The sequence below is a fragment of the Lycium barbarum genome, chromosome 3 (assembly GCF_019175385.1).
Source record: "Lycium barbarum isolate Lr01 chromosome 3, ASM1917538v2, whole genome shotgun sequence".
Lineage (NCBI taxonomy): Eukaryota > Viridiplantae > Streptophyta > Magnoliopsida > Solanales > Solanaceae > Lycium > Lycium barbarum.
The window spans coordinates 119,592,507-119,606,579 of record NC_083339.1 but is presented as its reverse complement, the minus strand read 5'-3'; the positions used below and the strand labels follow the sequence as shown (position 1 = coordinate 119,606,579).

Here is a 14,073-nt window from a genome sequence, read left to right as displayed (position 1 = left end):
GGCCAAGTGCCCCTTTTTGCAAGATTTTTAATTCCAATTTTATGAATTGTGGTCCCAATTTTTCCTAATTGTTCAATGCTCACAATTTCATATATAACTTATGTCTCAAAATAAAATCAAGGGTCAAAAGTCCCGACTTTAAATCCCGGAATAGTCTTGGCCTTAATTTATCATAGTTAATCCGGGCTGTCCAATGTATAAAAATACGGGACGTAACAATAAGCATGAAAGATGGATGAACATAACTTTTCCAACTTGTACCGGAAGCTTTACAAATTGTACACGCAATGAATGCTTGTACCATAAACTATATAACTTGTACATTTTAATCAATTATTTTTTCATCCCATGTGGACATATGTCATAGTACTTGCTAGTATATAGAAAAGATGTGACCTAGGGTGTGTTCGGTATGGAGGAAAACATTTTCTAATTTTTCCATGTTCGTTTGGTCAAATATTTTGGAAAACATTTTCTTTAGGAAAATAAGTTCCTCAACAATGGAGAAAATGATTTCCCTAATAGAAGTAGGAAAAACAAGTCTATAAGTGCATTCCACCAACCACCCTACCCACCCCAACCACTCCCACCGACCATCACCTCATCCCTTCCCCCACCCCAGCCCCACGCCTACCCCACCCACCCATACCTGCCCCACCTTTTGGAAAAAAAATAATTTTATTTAAAAAAAAGTTTTGATTTTTTTCTATTTTTTGCACCACCCCACCCCATCTCCACCCGCAATCAAACCCCACCCCTGTCCCACCCCCACCCATCCTCAACCTACCCACCCCTGCCCCACCCCCAACGCCCTCTTTAAAAAAAGATTATTTTGAAAAAAAAGTTTTGAATTTTTTTTTGGTTTTTTGCACCACCCTACCCCCACCCCACGCACCCTGCCCCCACCCTATCCCCACTACCCTCCTAAAAAAATTTTTTTTTTTTGAAAAAAAAGTTTTTTTTTTTTGCACCACCCCACCCCAACCACCCCTGCTCCACCCCCTGGCAAAAAAAATTAATTTTGTTTTGAAAAAAAAACTTTTGATTTTTTTTTTTTTGGTTTTTTGCCCCACCCCCACGCCCCTTTCCCGACACCCCACCATCCCCTCCAAAAAAAATTGAGGGTGGGGGGTGGGTTGTTTTGGGGTTGGTGTGGTATGGGTCCACATCGGGGGAGGGGGCGGGAGGGGGATGTGGTGGTTTAGAAAATCCAAAAAATAAAAAAATTAAATACTTCAAAAAAAAATTAGGGGTGGGGGTTGGGGAGTGGGGTTGGGGTTGGGCGTGAGGGTAGGGTTGGGGCGGAGTTGTGGGGCTTGGGTGAGTATTTTCCTGAAAATGTTTTTTAACCAACTAAACGAATATGAAAAAATAAGTAAAAAATTCACTTATTTTCTGCTACCCAAATAAATATGAGAAAATAGTACAAATTCGCTTATTTTCTAAGAACACATTTTTCAGGAAAACATTTTCGTTTGGAAAACAGTTTCCCGCATACCGAACACACCCCTAGTTGGCAATAAAATAAGTCACAGAATTATGAGATTTTGGCTTCAATTCAACCATTGACGATTTCTATCTCACGTGCGTGCCAGATAGCGCCAAAACCACTGCTATGAAACAATAGACAAGTGTATTATCCTAGTCAAAGCACTCAGTCGAAAAAAACCAAACAGTACGTTTAATTATAGACAAACTTTTGACTTTTAGCCTTAATTTTACCAACAATTGATTCAAGAAAGCAACCTCCGATGAACAAACTCACCATAGTCGACTTGCAGATAAGATGTTTGTAAGAATGCTCTGGTTTGCTACTATTATACTAGTAATCTGCACAGCCATATCCGAAGCCCAAAACATTACTCAGTGTACTTCTTTTTGTGGTGATATTCAAAACATCAAGTTTCCTTTTCGATTGAGAGCTGATCCTGGGAACTGTGGAGATTCAAGGTTCCAGCTCGATTGCCAGAACAATCGTACTATCATAAGTTTGAATTCAAGAAAGTACAACGTACTGGAAATCAACTATGAAAAATACTTGATAAGAGCAATTGACCCTGGTTTGGAGAATCAGAGCAGGAACTGTACTTCTTTTCCCAATTATTTCACCACAAATTATCCTAGCTCCTCAACTTTTAGTGATTCCGATCCGATTATTCCCGTTATATATGTCAATTGTTTAGCCACTGTAAATTCTTCGCGCTATGTGGAGACTACTTTCTGTGGATCACAGAACAAGACTTCTTCAAAAAGTCTTAGGTATGTGGCCATAGGACAGGGCATGTCGATTTCGGATTTGGCAGAGAATTGCACTGTGGAAATGGTGGCCTGGGCCTCGGCACGTGGGCTTCCGGGGGACAATGCTTCTCTATCGAGCATTGTGGGTGCCTTGAGTTATGGATTTGAGCTTTCTTGGAAGCGTACCTTCTTGTGTAGAGAATGTGAAGCAAGTCAAGGCTCCTGTTTTGCTGAAGGCGACGGCTTTACTTGCAGCCACCGCTGCTACGATGACACCGGGATGGATCTTCCCCTCCCTTGTAAGTCAAGATTCATCTTTACTATGTTGTATTTAACCGATTACTAGTTAGGAGACTTACTGGTTTCTCCTTAATGGAATCGAATCTGCAGCAACCACGACTCTTGTCACCAATAGAATTATCACAAGATGTATGAATTCCTTTGTTTCTACAAACTTGATATCCTGTAGGAGATGCAAAACATATTTTGTGTAAACACTAGCCGTCATATTATAATGGAAAAACTGTCTTCTTCCAACACCCATATTGGTGTATTTATACATTATAGTCTAAGGTTTAGGAAGAGGACAAGCTAATGGGCTAACGGGCTAATTTGCATCCCTTATGGGTGGACCCGACCCAATAGCTATTTACAACGTTACATTTCACCATGTTCAACTAACAATCCCTTTTCGTAACAATCTCTTTTCGAATTATCTGTTTTATAAAAAGCCCCATATCTGAGGCTGAATATTTGGTTTGTTCATAGTCTAATTGGTGGTAACTGGTAATGAATATTGAACTTCTATGGTATTTGAGGATAGAAATATCTCCTACAATGATGCAACTAGCATCTGAGCAATTTAACTGTACTTTCAAGTTTCAAATTTAATGCGTCATTCCTTCCCAAAGATGCTGTTGCTGTCAAGTTTCATTCATTTACTATATCCACTCTTTGTGAGGTCTGTTGTTTGAAGTTATAAGAAAATTTGAATCTTTTTTGCTTTCAGTTCTGCACTCTTTTTATGCTTGTCAGTTACCCTCTTTATTATAAGTTTCAATTCTCAGCAACTTATTTTAGGATGTAGCATCTGTATTTTACTCATATTCCTATACTTGGATAATGCAGGCAGCATTCACTACTATGGCGGTACGTATGTGAGTTACTGAAGTACTATAACTTCATTCCACTCAGCATTCCTTTGAAAAGAGACCATTAAAGCAATATGTCTTCCAATTATTATCCCTCTTCAAGTGGTCTTGGTCACTACCCAGTGTAATCCCACAATAGTGGGGTCTGGGGAGGGTAAGATGTACGCAGCCTTACCCCTACCTGGGTAGGGAGGCTGTTTCCGATTGACCCTCGGCAACCCTCCTCCTTTATCCGGGCTTGGGACCGGCAATGTGAGCGAGCTCACACAGGCGGAGTTTATTATCCCTCTTCAAGTCTTTATACAATTTTTTTCCTCTAACATAATTTCCTTTGTGATTTGCCTATTTTGACAGTTCTTACTATATTGTACGGTGGAATAGTTGTAGGTGAGTCTTCTTATCTTGCTAGACAAAGATAAGCATTCTTGGTTTTCTTCTGAAAAAAAAAAATAGCTTTGAAGCTTTTACTCATGCCCCTTTATTCTGGGAAAATGGATGTGGTTTTCTTACTAATGCCTTCCATTTTCTTTTTCAAATTATGCAGTTTCACTTCTGTCCTTCCGATTTTTCTGTGGATTTATTTTCCTGATTGCATTAATAGTGTATAAATGGAGAAGACGACATTTATCTATGTATCAATCAATTGAAGACTTCCTGCAAATCCAGAGCAATCTCTTGCCAATTAAGTACTCTTACTCTGTGATTAAGAAGATGACTAATAAATTCAAGGAGAAACTAGGAGAAGGAGCCTATGGAACTGTCTTTAAAGGAAAGCTGCGAAGTGGTCCTTTTGTTGCAGTGAAGATGATGCACAAATATATGGCTAGTGGGCAAGAATTTATCAGTGAAGTTTCCACAATTGGAAGGATTCACCATGTTAATGTTGTGCAGCTTGTTGGATTCTGTGTTGAGGGCTCAAAACGTGCTCTGGTATATGAGTTCATGCTCAACGGTTCCTTAGACAAGTACATTGTTCCGCAAGAAGGAACTGTTTCCTTGACTTACAAGCAAATGTTCGACATATCTCTTGGAGTGGCCCGTGGAATTGACTACCTACATCGAGGCTGTGACATGCAGATCTTACATTTTGATATTAAGCCTCACAACATTCTTCTTGATGAAAATTTCAATCCCAAAATATCTGACTTTGGGCTTGCAAAATTGTACCCGACAGATGATAGTATCGTCAGTATAACTGCAGCAAGAGGCACAGTGGGTTACATGGCTCCAGAGTTGTTCTATAAAAATATCGGAGGAGTGTCATACAAAGCCGATGTATATAGTTATGGCATGCTTTTGATGGAAATGGCCGGCAGAAGGAAGAACATGAACCCATTTGCTGACCACTTAAGCCAAATTTACTTTCCTACATGGGTTTACGACCAATTTAATGCAGGAAATGATATAGAGATTCAGGATGCGAGCGAGGAAGATAGGTGGTTTGTCAAGAAGATGATGATTGTGGCTTTGTGGTGCATACAAATGAAGCCTGCTGATCGCCCTGCCATGAACAAAGTTGTTGAAATGCTTGAAGGAGATGTTGAACTCCTGCATATGCCCCCAAGACCTTTTATAGCTCCACGTGATATTAATGTTGGGGATGTTATTGAGACAATACTAGATGTCTAACTCACCATGTTGTGCAAGCCATGTTGTAAGCATTGTTGTAACTTTATCTAGAACATGAACCAATCTTGATTTCTAAGGACAAGAAATTAAATTAATCAAATTGATTTGTCAAATACACTAGTGATTTCATTAGTGCTGTATAGCACTAAGAATGTGACCTAGTAGGCAATAAAGTAAGTTGAAAATTGATAACTCAGCTTCAAATCAACACTTATGATTTCTTTTGATGTGCGTGCAGGATAGCTCGAAAACCACTGCAATAAATGCTTAGGCGTATATGTTGACGGAAGAGCAAAGTAAATGGCCATTTCCTATCACGCCCAATTCCCAATCAAAGCACTAAAACTTGCAAAACCCAGTCGACAAATAAAACAACAAAAAAAACCACTGAACGACTACTCATAGACAAACTTTTGATTTTTAGCCTTGATTCTATCTAATTCCTGACAAAATCAAACATCAGTTGTGGATAATTAGCTTGTTAACCGCGGCCTTGCTCCTCCTCCAACTATTGATTCAAGAAAGCAACCTGATGAATCTTCTCTGACAAACGGGTTGCTCCAAAGTGTTCATTATTCTCCACTTTTAACTTTTTTTGTGTGTGTGTGTGTGTTTTTTTTTTTTTTTTTCAGATTTGGGTTTAAATTTGATCTGGGTTTAGAGTTGCGAATTCGGGTCGGGATTACTGATTTAGAAGTTGGGTGAAATATTTTTAGGCATAATACATAAACAGTCCCTCAATTTGGCCTCAGCTGACAAGTATGTCCTTCAAATTTGCACAAGTAAGCACCTCAACTTGTCTCCACTTTATTAGTTGAACACTCCAATTTATAAAATGATCATTTAGACACTTTCAAAATTTATGTGCCCCGTCAGTGCCGTGTCAGTATTTGTGTTTACGTGTTCAACGTTATATCACTTGATGGAACAGGAAGAAAAGGTATTGGAGGAGGGTGGTGAGGTGGCACGTGGATTTTATTGGCCATAGTGGAAGGGGTAAATGGCCGAAGACATATTTTTTACAACTTTGTTGACCGAAGGATAATGTAAACTATTTTTGAAAGTACCATTACAGAATAAATTAGTATAGAACTGACTTCTGACTTTCCTGATATATCCTGCTGTTATAACCAGAACAAACATCAGCTTTGCATAATTAGGCAGTTGACATTGCCATGCTGAATGTTCCAATATTGATGATGAATCTTCTCGGAAGAAATGGCCGCTCCATGGTACCAATGATAGAAAAAATGACAGAACAATTGCACCATAGTCGATTTTCAGATAAGATGTTTGTAAGAAAAGAAAGCTCTGGATTGCTACTCTTTTACTACTTGTAATCTGCACAAACATATCCGAAGCCCAAAACGTTACTCAGTGTTCTTCTTGTGGTGATCATAACATCAATTTCCCGTTTCGATTGAGAGCTGATCCCGGGAGTTGTGGAGATTCTAGGTTCCAGCTCGATTGCCAGAACAATCGTACTATCATAAGTTTGAATTCAAGAAAATACAACGTGCTTGAAATCAACTATGATAATTTCTTAATAAGGGCAATTGACCCTGGTTAGGAGAATCAGAGCAGGAACTGTACTTCTTTTCCCAATTATTTCACCACAAGTTATCCTAGCTCCTCAACTTTTAGTGATTCCGATCCGATTATTCCCGTTATATATGTCAATTGTTTAGCCACTGTAAATTCTTCGCGCTATGTGGAGACTAATTTCTGTGGATCACAGAACAAGACTTCTTCCTCAAATTATTCACAAAGTCATAGCTATGTGGCCGTTGGACAGGACATGTCGATTTCGGATTTGGCAAAGAACTGCAGAGTGGAAATGGTGGCCTCCGCCTCAGCTCGTGGGCTCTCGGGGGACAATACTTCTCTATCGAGCATTGAGGGTGCCCTGAGTTATGGATTTGAGCTTTCTTGGAAGCTTACCTTCTTGTGCAGAGAATGTGACGCGAGGCTAGATACCTGCTTTGCTGAAGGCGATGGCTTTGGTTGCAGGGACAGCTGCTACGATGATACGGGGATGGTTCTTCCCCTCCCTTGTAAGTCAAGATGCATTTTACATTTCACCATGTTCAACTTGGAATCCCTTTTTGACTTATTTGTTTTATAGAAATCCCCATATCTCAGGTTGAATATTGTTAGAAAAAAATCAGAATGGTATCTCAAAAGGAAAAAGTGTTCAGATTCCTCCCCTGGATATTAGTATGAAGGAAATGTCCACATTCACACCAATCAGAAAATTAATTTGTCACAATACCATATAAATGAGCCTTTATACCTAGCCGTTATTAGAGTTATGACAGTTATTCATTCATTATAACAATGCTGATTCTTTAAGCAATATAAACACAAATCATTTCCTTTTAGATGTAGGGACCAGAATAGAAAAGCTATTCCGCCTTCCTTTCTAACCTTTGTTGGGTTCTCTTCTTGAGGTATTCTTTTTGTTTTTGCTCCTAGTTTATGCTAGAAGAGTCTGTTGAATCCTGAGGATACACCTTTACTGGTGAATATCCTTAAGGAAAGGTGTCTTTGACACGCCTCAAGTTATACTCTTTCTAATCTCCAAAATACTATTCTGAAATTTTCCCAACAATCCTGAGGTTTGTTCAGAGTCCAATTGGTGGTAATGAATGTAGAACTTATATGGTATTTGAGGATAGAAAAATCTCCTTAAATGATGCAACTAGCATCCGAGCAATTTAACTGTACTTTCAAGTTTCAAATCTAACGTGTTGTTCTTACCAAAGATGTGATCAAGTTTCATTCGTTACTAGATCCACTCTCTGTGTTGTCTGTTGTTTGAAGTTATGAGAAAATTTGGATCTCTTTTGCGTTCATTTCTCCACTCTTTTTATGCTTATCAGTTACGGTCTTTAATTCAAGTGTCACTTCTCAGCAACTTGTTTTAAGATGTAGTATCTGTATTTCACTCATATTCCTATATTTGGACAATGCAGGCAGCATATATGTCTATGGCAGTACGTATGCGAGATACTGAAGTGCTATAACTCCATTATACTAAGCATTCCTTTGAAGGAGGGCCGTTAAAGCAATATGTTTTCCAATTATAATCCCCCTTCAAGTCTTTATACATTTTTTTTTGCCTTAACGTAATGTTTCTTTGCCATTTGCCTATTCTGACAGTTCTTACTATATTTTACGGTGGAATAGTTATAGGTGAGTCTTCTTATCTTACTCAACGAGGATAAGCATTCTTCGCGCACTCGGAATTCTGAAAAAGGAATTGCTTTTGAAGCTTTTACTCAAACCCAATTGATGCGGTTTTCTTACTAATGCCTTCCATTTATTTTTCCTTCAAATTATGCAGTTTCACTACTGTCATTCCGATTTTTCTGTGGATTCATTCCTGATTGCATTAATAGTGTATAAACGGAGAAGATGACACTTGTCTATATATCAATCAATTGAAGACTTTCTGCAAGTCCAGAGCAACCTCTTGCCAATTAAATACTCGTACTCTGAGATTAGGAAGGTGACTAATAAGTTCAAGGAAAAACTAGGAGAAGGAGCCTATCGAACCGTCTTTAAAGAGAAAGCTGTGTAGTGGTCCTTTTGTTGCAGTGAAGATGACGCACACACCTAAGGCTAGTGGGCAAGAATTTGTCAGTGAAGTTTCCATAATTGGAAGGATTCACCATGTTAATGTCGTGCGACTGATTGGATTCTGTGTCGAGGGCTCAAAACATTCTTTGGTATTTGAGTTCATGCTCAATGGTTCCTTAGATAAGTATATTTTTCCACAAGAAAGAACTGTTTCCCTGAGTTACAAACATATGTTTGATGGAATGGCCCGTGGCATAGACTACTTACATCAGGGCTGTAACATGCAGATCTTACATTTTGATATTAAGCCTCACAACATTCTTCTTGACGAATATTTCAACCCAAAAATATCCGACTTTGGACTTGCGAAATTATATCCAACAGATGATAGTATCTAACTGCAGCAAGAGGTACAATGGGTCACATGGCTCCAGAGTCGTTCTATAAAAATATTGGAGAGGTGTCATACAAAACCGATGTATATAGCTATGGCATATTATTGATGGAAATGGCAGGCGGAAGGAAGAACATGAGCCCGTTCGCACACCACTTAAGCCAAATTTACTTTCCTACATGGGTTTACAACCAACTTAATGAAGGGAACGATATAGAGATGAAGGATGCGAGCAAGGAAGATAGGAGGTTTGTCAAGAAGATGATCGTGGCTTCGTGGTGCATTCAGATGAATACTGTTGATCGTCCTGCCATGAACAAAGTTGTTGAAATGCTTGAAGGAGATATTGAACTCTTGCATAATCCCCCAAGACCTTTTATAGCTCCACGTGAGATTAATGCTGGAGATGCTATTGAGACAATAAGAATATCCAGTGATATCTAGGCGGCCAACTCACCATGTTGTACAAACCATGTTCATAATTAACTTAAGCTCTTTCTCTTGAGCTGGTGATTAACCTTTTCGAGGATAACAACATTGCTTTTATTTTGTTAGAGAAAATGAACCAATCTTGATTTCTAAGCATTGTGTAATTGTATCAAGAAAATTAGGAACCATATTGGTTTCTAAAGGACAAGAAGCATCTGTTTGGCCCTGTGAATTTAAGATAATGATTGTGAGCTTATGTACATTATATTGCTGACTGCTGAGTGCTGATTGTTATTCAAAAAAATTATTTTTAGGAAAATATTTTGTCAATTTAGAGCACTAAAAAGGGAAGCTCATAGCTAACGCCGCATATGGAAGACTATGGACTGAAACATACTATTATATCAGAGAAAAAACAAGCAAAACAACCCTAACTTTTATCAGTGATTTGAAATCACAAATGAGGGAAACAAGAACTAACATGATTGAAAATGCTAATACTAATCAAGACTAAAAAATTGAAATCATCAACGATCAACCTTTTCAAACTATCTGTATTAATATCCTAGTCTACATAATATCATCTTCTTATGGTTGTAATGAGCAAAGTTTTAAGGCTAATTAGTGCTTCCACCCTCTTCTCAACACCAACAATTTTCACAAGCTTAATGACTTTATCTTTCCCATGCTGTACCGTCACAGGCACTGGAATTGTATCCCTCCCTACCACAACTTCACCAGTGGAAGTCCCTGGATCGTCATAGCAATTTTCGCGAACCACCATCAACTTCAGTTTCTGATCAACAGGATAGCTATTGAAACATATCTCAATAGTCTCATTCCACGCTGGCACTGATGTCCCTATTTTCCTACTTGTGCTGAACTCTCTCCCGCTCTCGTCGCTCACGATCACGCGATAAATCCTGTCCGAAGAATATGGGAAAGTGTCATTCAATAGGTTAATATTTGAAGCTTTTGCAATTAAAAGCTTAATCACATACTCTTCTTCGCAAATATAGTTGTGGTCATCGTGGTGAATCTTATTGATGTATCTTCTTCGTATAGTTGTTATATCATCGTGATCGAATGTCCTCGGATGGTAAAAACTTCTTCGTGAAAAATCCATAAGGTATTATAATTAATGGAAAGAGTACAAAGAAAGAGATAGAGAGACTTTCTATAGGTATTTGGTGGCACCACACCAATTTGACCCAATTTTGGCCACACTTCTGTAAAAATCACCATAATCTCTATTATACAATTTTAAATTAAGATAAACATTGAGAAGAAAAGATAGAAATGACATTAAGTAAGCATAAATTATTAAATTTGATCTAAATAATCATATGAATTTATCTCATTTGGGTCATTGTGGCCAAAATAGTGTGGCTAAAGAAACTTTTTCATGCACTAGACTTTTATACAGGAAAGGTTTTAGTAGTTATTCAAATTAAGGTAATTTAGGGCATCTCTAACCCATTGCATCATTTTTTGTACCAAAATGGTGCAAACACTAAAATGGTGCAAATTAACTCCAACCCATTGCATCATTTTTTGCACCAAAATGGTGCAAACACTAAAATGGTGCAAATTAACTCCAACCCATTGCATTATTTTTTACACCAAAAAAGAATATTCCTTTTATATTCTTCTATCTCTTCTATATTATATTATTTTCTTTAACTTAAATTTTCTTTTTTAATTTCATAAAACAAATCCTTTTTTTTTTTTTTTTTTTACATATTCATCCCATGTAATTCATAATCCTTTGTTATATAACCATTTAATATAAAATTATTTTATATCATAAATTTTTAAATAATATAAATTGTAAGCAAATATTATACGTTATACATATTAATGGATAATTCAAATAAAAGTGAAATCATTGATAAAATATAATTAAATAAATATTACATTAAGGTAGAATTTATTTTAATTTCTACATAAATATTCAACTTCCATGATTAGTACGTTGCTCCCATAAATGCTCTATTAATGCATTATGAAGTGCAAAATGAGCACCTTTGTTCTTAATTTTTTTGTGTCGAGCTAAAAATTATTCAAATTGGTAATTTCATCTACTACCATTTCTATTGTTAGAATTTGACCTTCCCAAGCATCTTGAATTGGTGCATTAAGATCACGCTCATCCTCAATTATCATGCTGTGCACTATAAAACATGTAGTTAATATATCATGTAGTACTTCTTTTCTCCAAAAACGTGACGGCATATTATTAACAACATATTATATTTTATATTTGCACTTTTCATTTTTGTGATGGTTATATTTTTTTATACAATTATAACTTATAATAAAATTAACTCACAATTTTATATAAAAATAATATATACGAAAATTAATTTATAAAACTTACACTCCAAAATTAAGATGTAAAATTAATATTAAAAGATATTACATAAAAAATAATTAGGTATATTAAGAATCTAAATGTAAAAATTAAAATTTATAATATGTTAAATTAAAAGTGTTATATAATTAAAAAAATATATTAATGAATAGTAATGGAGTAGATGAATAGGTATATTAGGAATCTAAATGTAAAAATTAAAATTTATAATATGTTAAATTAAAAGTGTTATATAATAAGAAAATAATAATAAAATATTAATGTATAGTAATGGTGTAGATGAATAGTGTTGCATCAAATTTGGTGCAACACTATTCATGCACCAAAATGGTGCAAAAATAATATAAGATTGGAGCTTCAAAATACCATTTTTTGCATCAAAATAGCATTTGGTGTAAAAAATAGTGCAAGGTTGGAGATGGCGTAAGTATCTCCTAAAAGTCCGTACACATCATAATGTTTCTCTGTTTTATTTGTATCCGAAGTCTTCAAATCAAATACCAAAAGTTTCTGTCTCTTTACTTTTCCAAGGAAATACTTAAACGACAAACATTTAATTGTGAACGTGTGCGCGCTCGTGTACTGTCGTATATGATTGTGTTTGTGTCCCTTAAGATTAAGACTACGTCAAATTATATAGCACTTTCTTGCAAAACTATTAACTCAGTCCCATTTTCACTGGTTTTAGCTGGAAAAATTTATCATTCACTAATTGTTACTTTAGGAATTCAACACAAAAGTTGATACTCCCTCTGTCCCATATTAGTTAGCCGCATTACTAAAAATATATGTTCCAAATTACTTGTTCATTTACAAAACCAAGATAAAAATAATTAAATTTTTCTCCTCTTACCCTTAGTATTAAATGTTCTTGAAAATAGCCAAATTGATTACTCCTTCCGTTCACTTTTTCTTGTCCAGTATTCTAAAAATATATTTTCACTTTTACTTGTCACTTTTAGCATATTAAGACAAGACAATTTCTTTTTTCCTATTTTACCCATAATATTAAATGCTCACTTTAAATCATTTTTTAAATCCAATAAAAATATGCACCAATTAATATGGGTACATTGGTAAATTATGCACTTCATTTATTATTTCTTAAGGGATGTGCATAGTCAAAAGTGGACAAGCAAAAGTGAACGGAGGGAGTAGAATGTATTTATTGGATAGAGATAGGGGTAAGATAGTAAAATATATTTTTTGTTTATGATTTCTTAAGGAGTGTGCAAAAGGAAAACTGACCAAGTAATATGGACGGAGGGAGTAATTTTTTCAATTATTTGCTTAACATTAAAGAAGTATGCACAATATTTAAGAGGAACAAATTAGTCTACCTTTATTATATAGGGTAACTCACTAAACTACATCTAGTATTTAGTGTTTTTCTTCTTAATGGATGTGAAAAAGGCTAAAATGACCATTAAAATGGGACGGAGGAGTACTATTAATTGAATAATAAAATGAATTTAATAGAATGTAATGAAAATTTTATACTATCAATGAAAATTAACTTATTATTATAGGTTACTTACCATATATTTTAGTAACGAATTAGTCTTTTATATTATCTATCTATCAATCTATATATGATAAGATTCAACCTAAGGAAACTCTAGGAATTCAAAAACAACAAAAGAAAATAAAAGGAACTTGGAAAATTGGAAAAGAGGAGATAGAAGGATAGATACTAGACCCAAAGGATAGTAAATCTATGGGCAAAATTGGGTATATCAAACCCAATCCCTCCCAATTTGATTCAACCCTAAGAACCTAAGTAATTTGAGTTCAAAGAAAGGACTCAGGTGATTCCACAAATGAGCAACCTAATATGAATTCAATGGAACTTGCAATTCAATGCACAACTAAGAAATTACACTTAGTCAATAATCAACCAAACAAACAATCTATTAACTAAATCTCTCAAAATATAAATTCACACAATATCTAAGCTAAGTCTTCCAAATGGATGAAAAGAACTATTTATACTAATGCCTATTACACCAAAAGGCCCTAAAGTGACTCTTTTGCAAAATACCCACATGGGTCTTCAATTGCATCCAAAGCCTCATAACTTGCAATTAGGACCTCCAATTGCCATTCTAACCCCATAACTTGCAAGTATGACCTCCAATTGCAATATTAGCCCCATAGTTGCAACTTTAGCCATTTTGCGCTTCTAGCCACTTTGCAACTCTTCCAATGCCAACTCCCAAACGTTGTAAATCCGCGAAGGCTTCTCTCCAATCTCCTCCAAGGCATCCTTTTTCATG

The 14,073-nt window shown here is 36.0% G+C and overlaps 1 protein-coding gene and 1 pseudogene across 1 annotated transcript; both read left to right on the top strand.

Moving 5' to 3' along the window:
- The first annotated feature begins 1,592 nt into the window (after window positions 1–1,592).
- LOC132632058 (rust resistance kinase Lr10-like) lies at window positions 1,593–5,131 on the top strand. Its single transcript, XM_060347852.1, has 4 exons — window positions 1,593–2,537; window positions 3,367–3,387; window positions 3,744–3,776; window positions 3,934–5,131. Exons 1-4 carry the CDS (start codon window positions 1,787–1,789, stop codon window positions 5,016–5,018), a joined length of 1,890 nt encoding a protein of 629 aa, XP_060203835.1. The 5' UTR covers window positions 1,593–1,786; the 3' UTR covers window positions 5,019–5,131.
- Window positions 5,132–5,259: 128 nt separating this feature from the next.
- LOC132632060 (rust resistance kinase Lr10-like) lies at window positions 5,260–9,673 on the top strand (annotated as a pseudogene).
- The last annotated feature ends 4,400 nt before the right edge of the window (window positions 9,674–14,073 follow it).

Bases quoted from the DNA above. Each gene is read 5' to 3' on its own strand.
- LOC132632058 (XM_060347852.1), top strand. From the start codon at position 1,787: ATGTTTGTAAGAATGCTCTGGTTTGCTACTATTATACTAGTAATCTGC. The intron at 2,538-3,366 runs GTAAGTCAAGAT...TGGATAATGCAG, and splicing joins GATGGATCTTCCCCTCCCTT to GCAGCATTCACTACTATGGC. The intron at 3,388-3,743 runs GTACGTATGTGA...CTATTTTGACAG, and splicing joins CAGCATTCACTACTATGGCG to TTCTTACTATATTGTACGGT.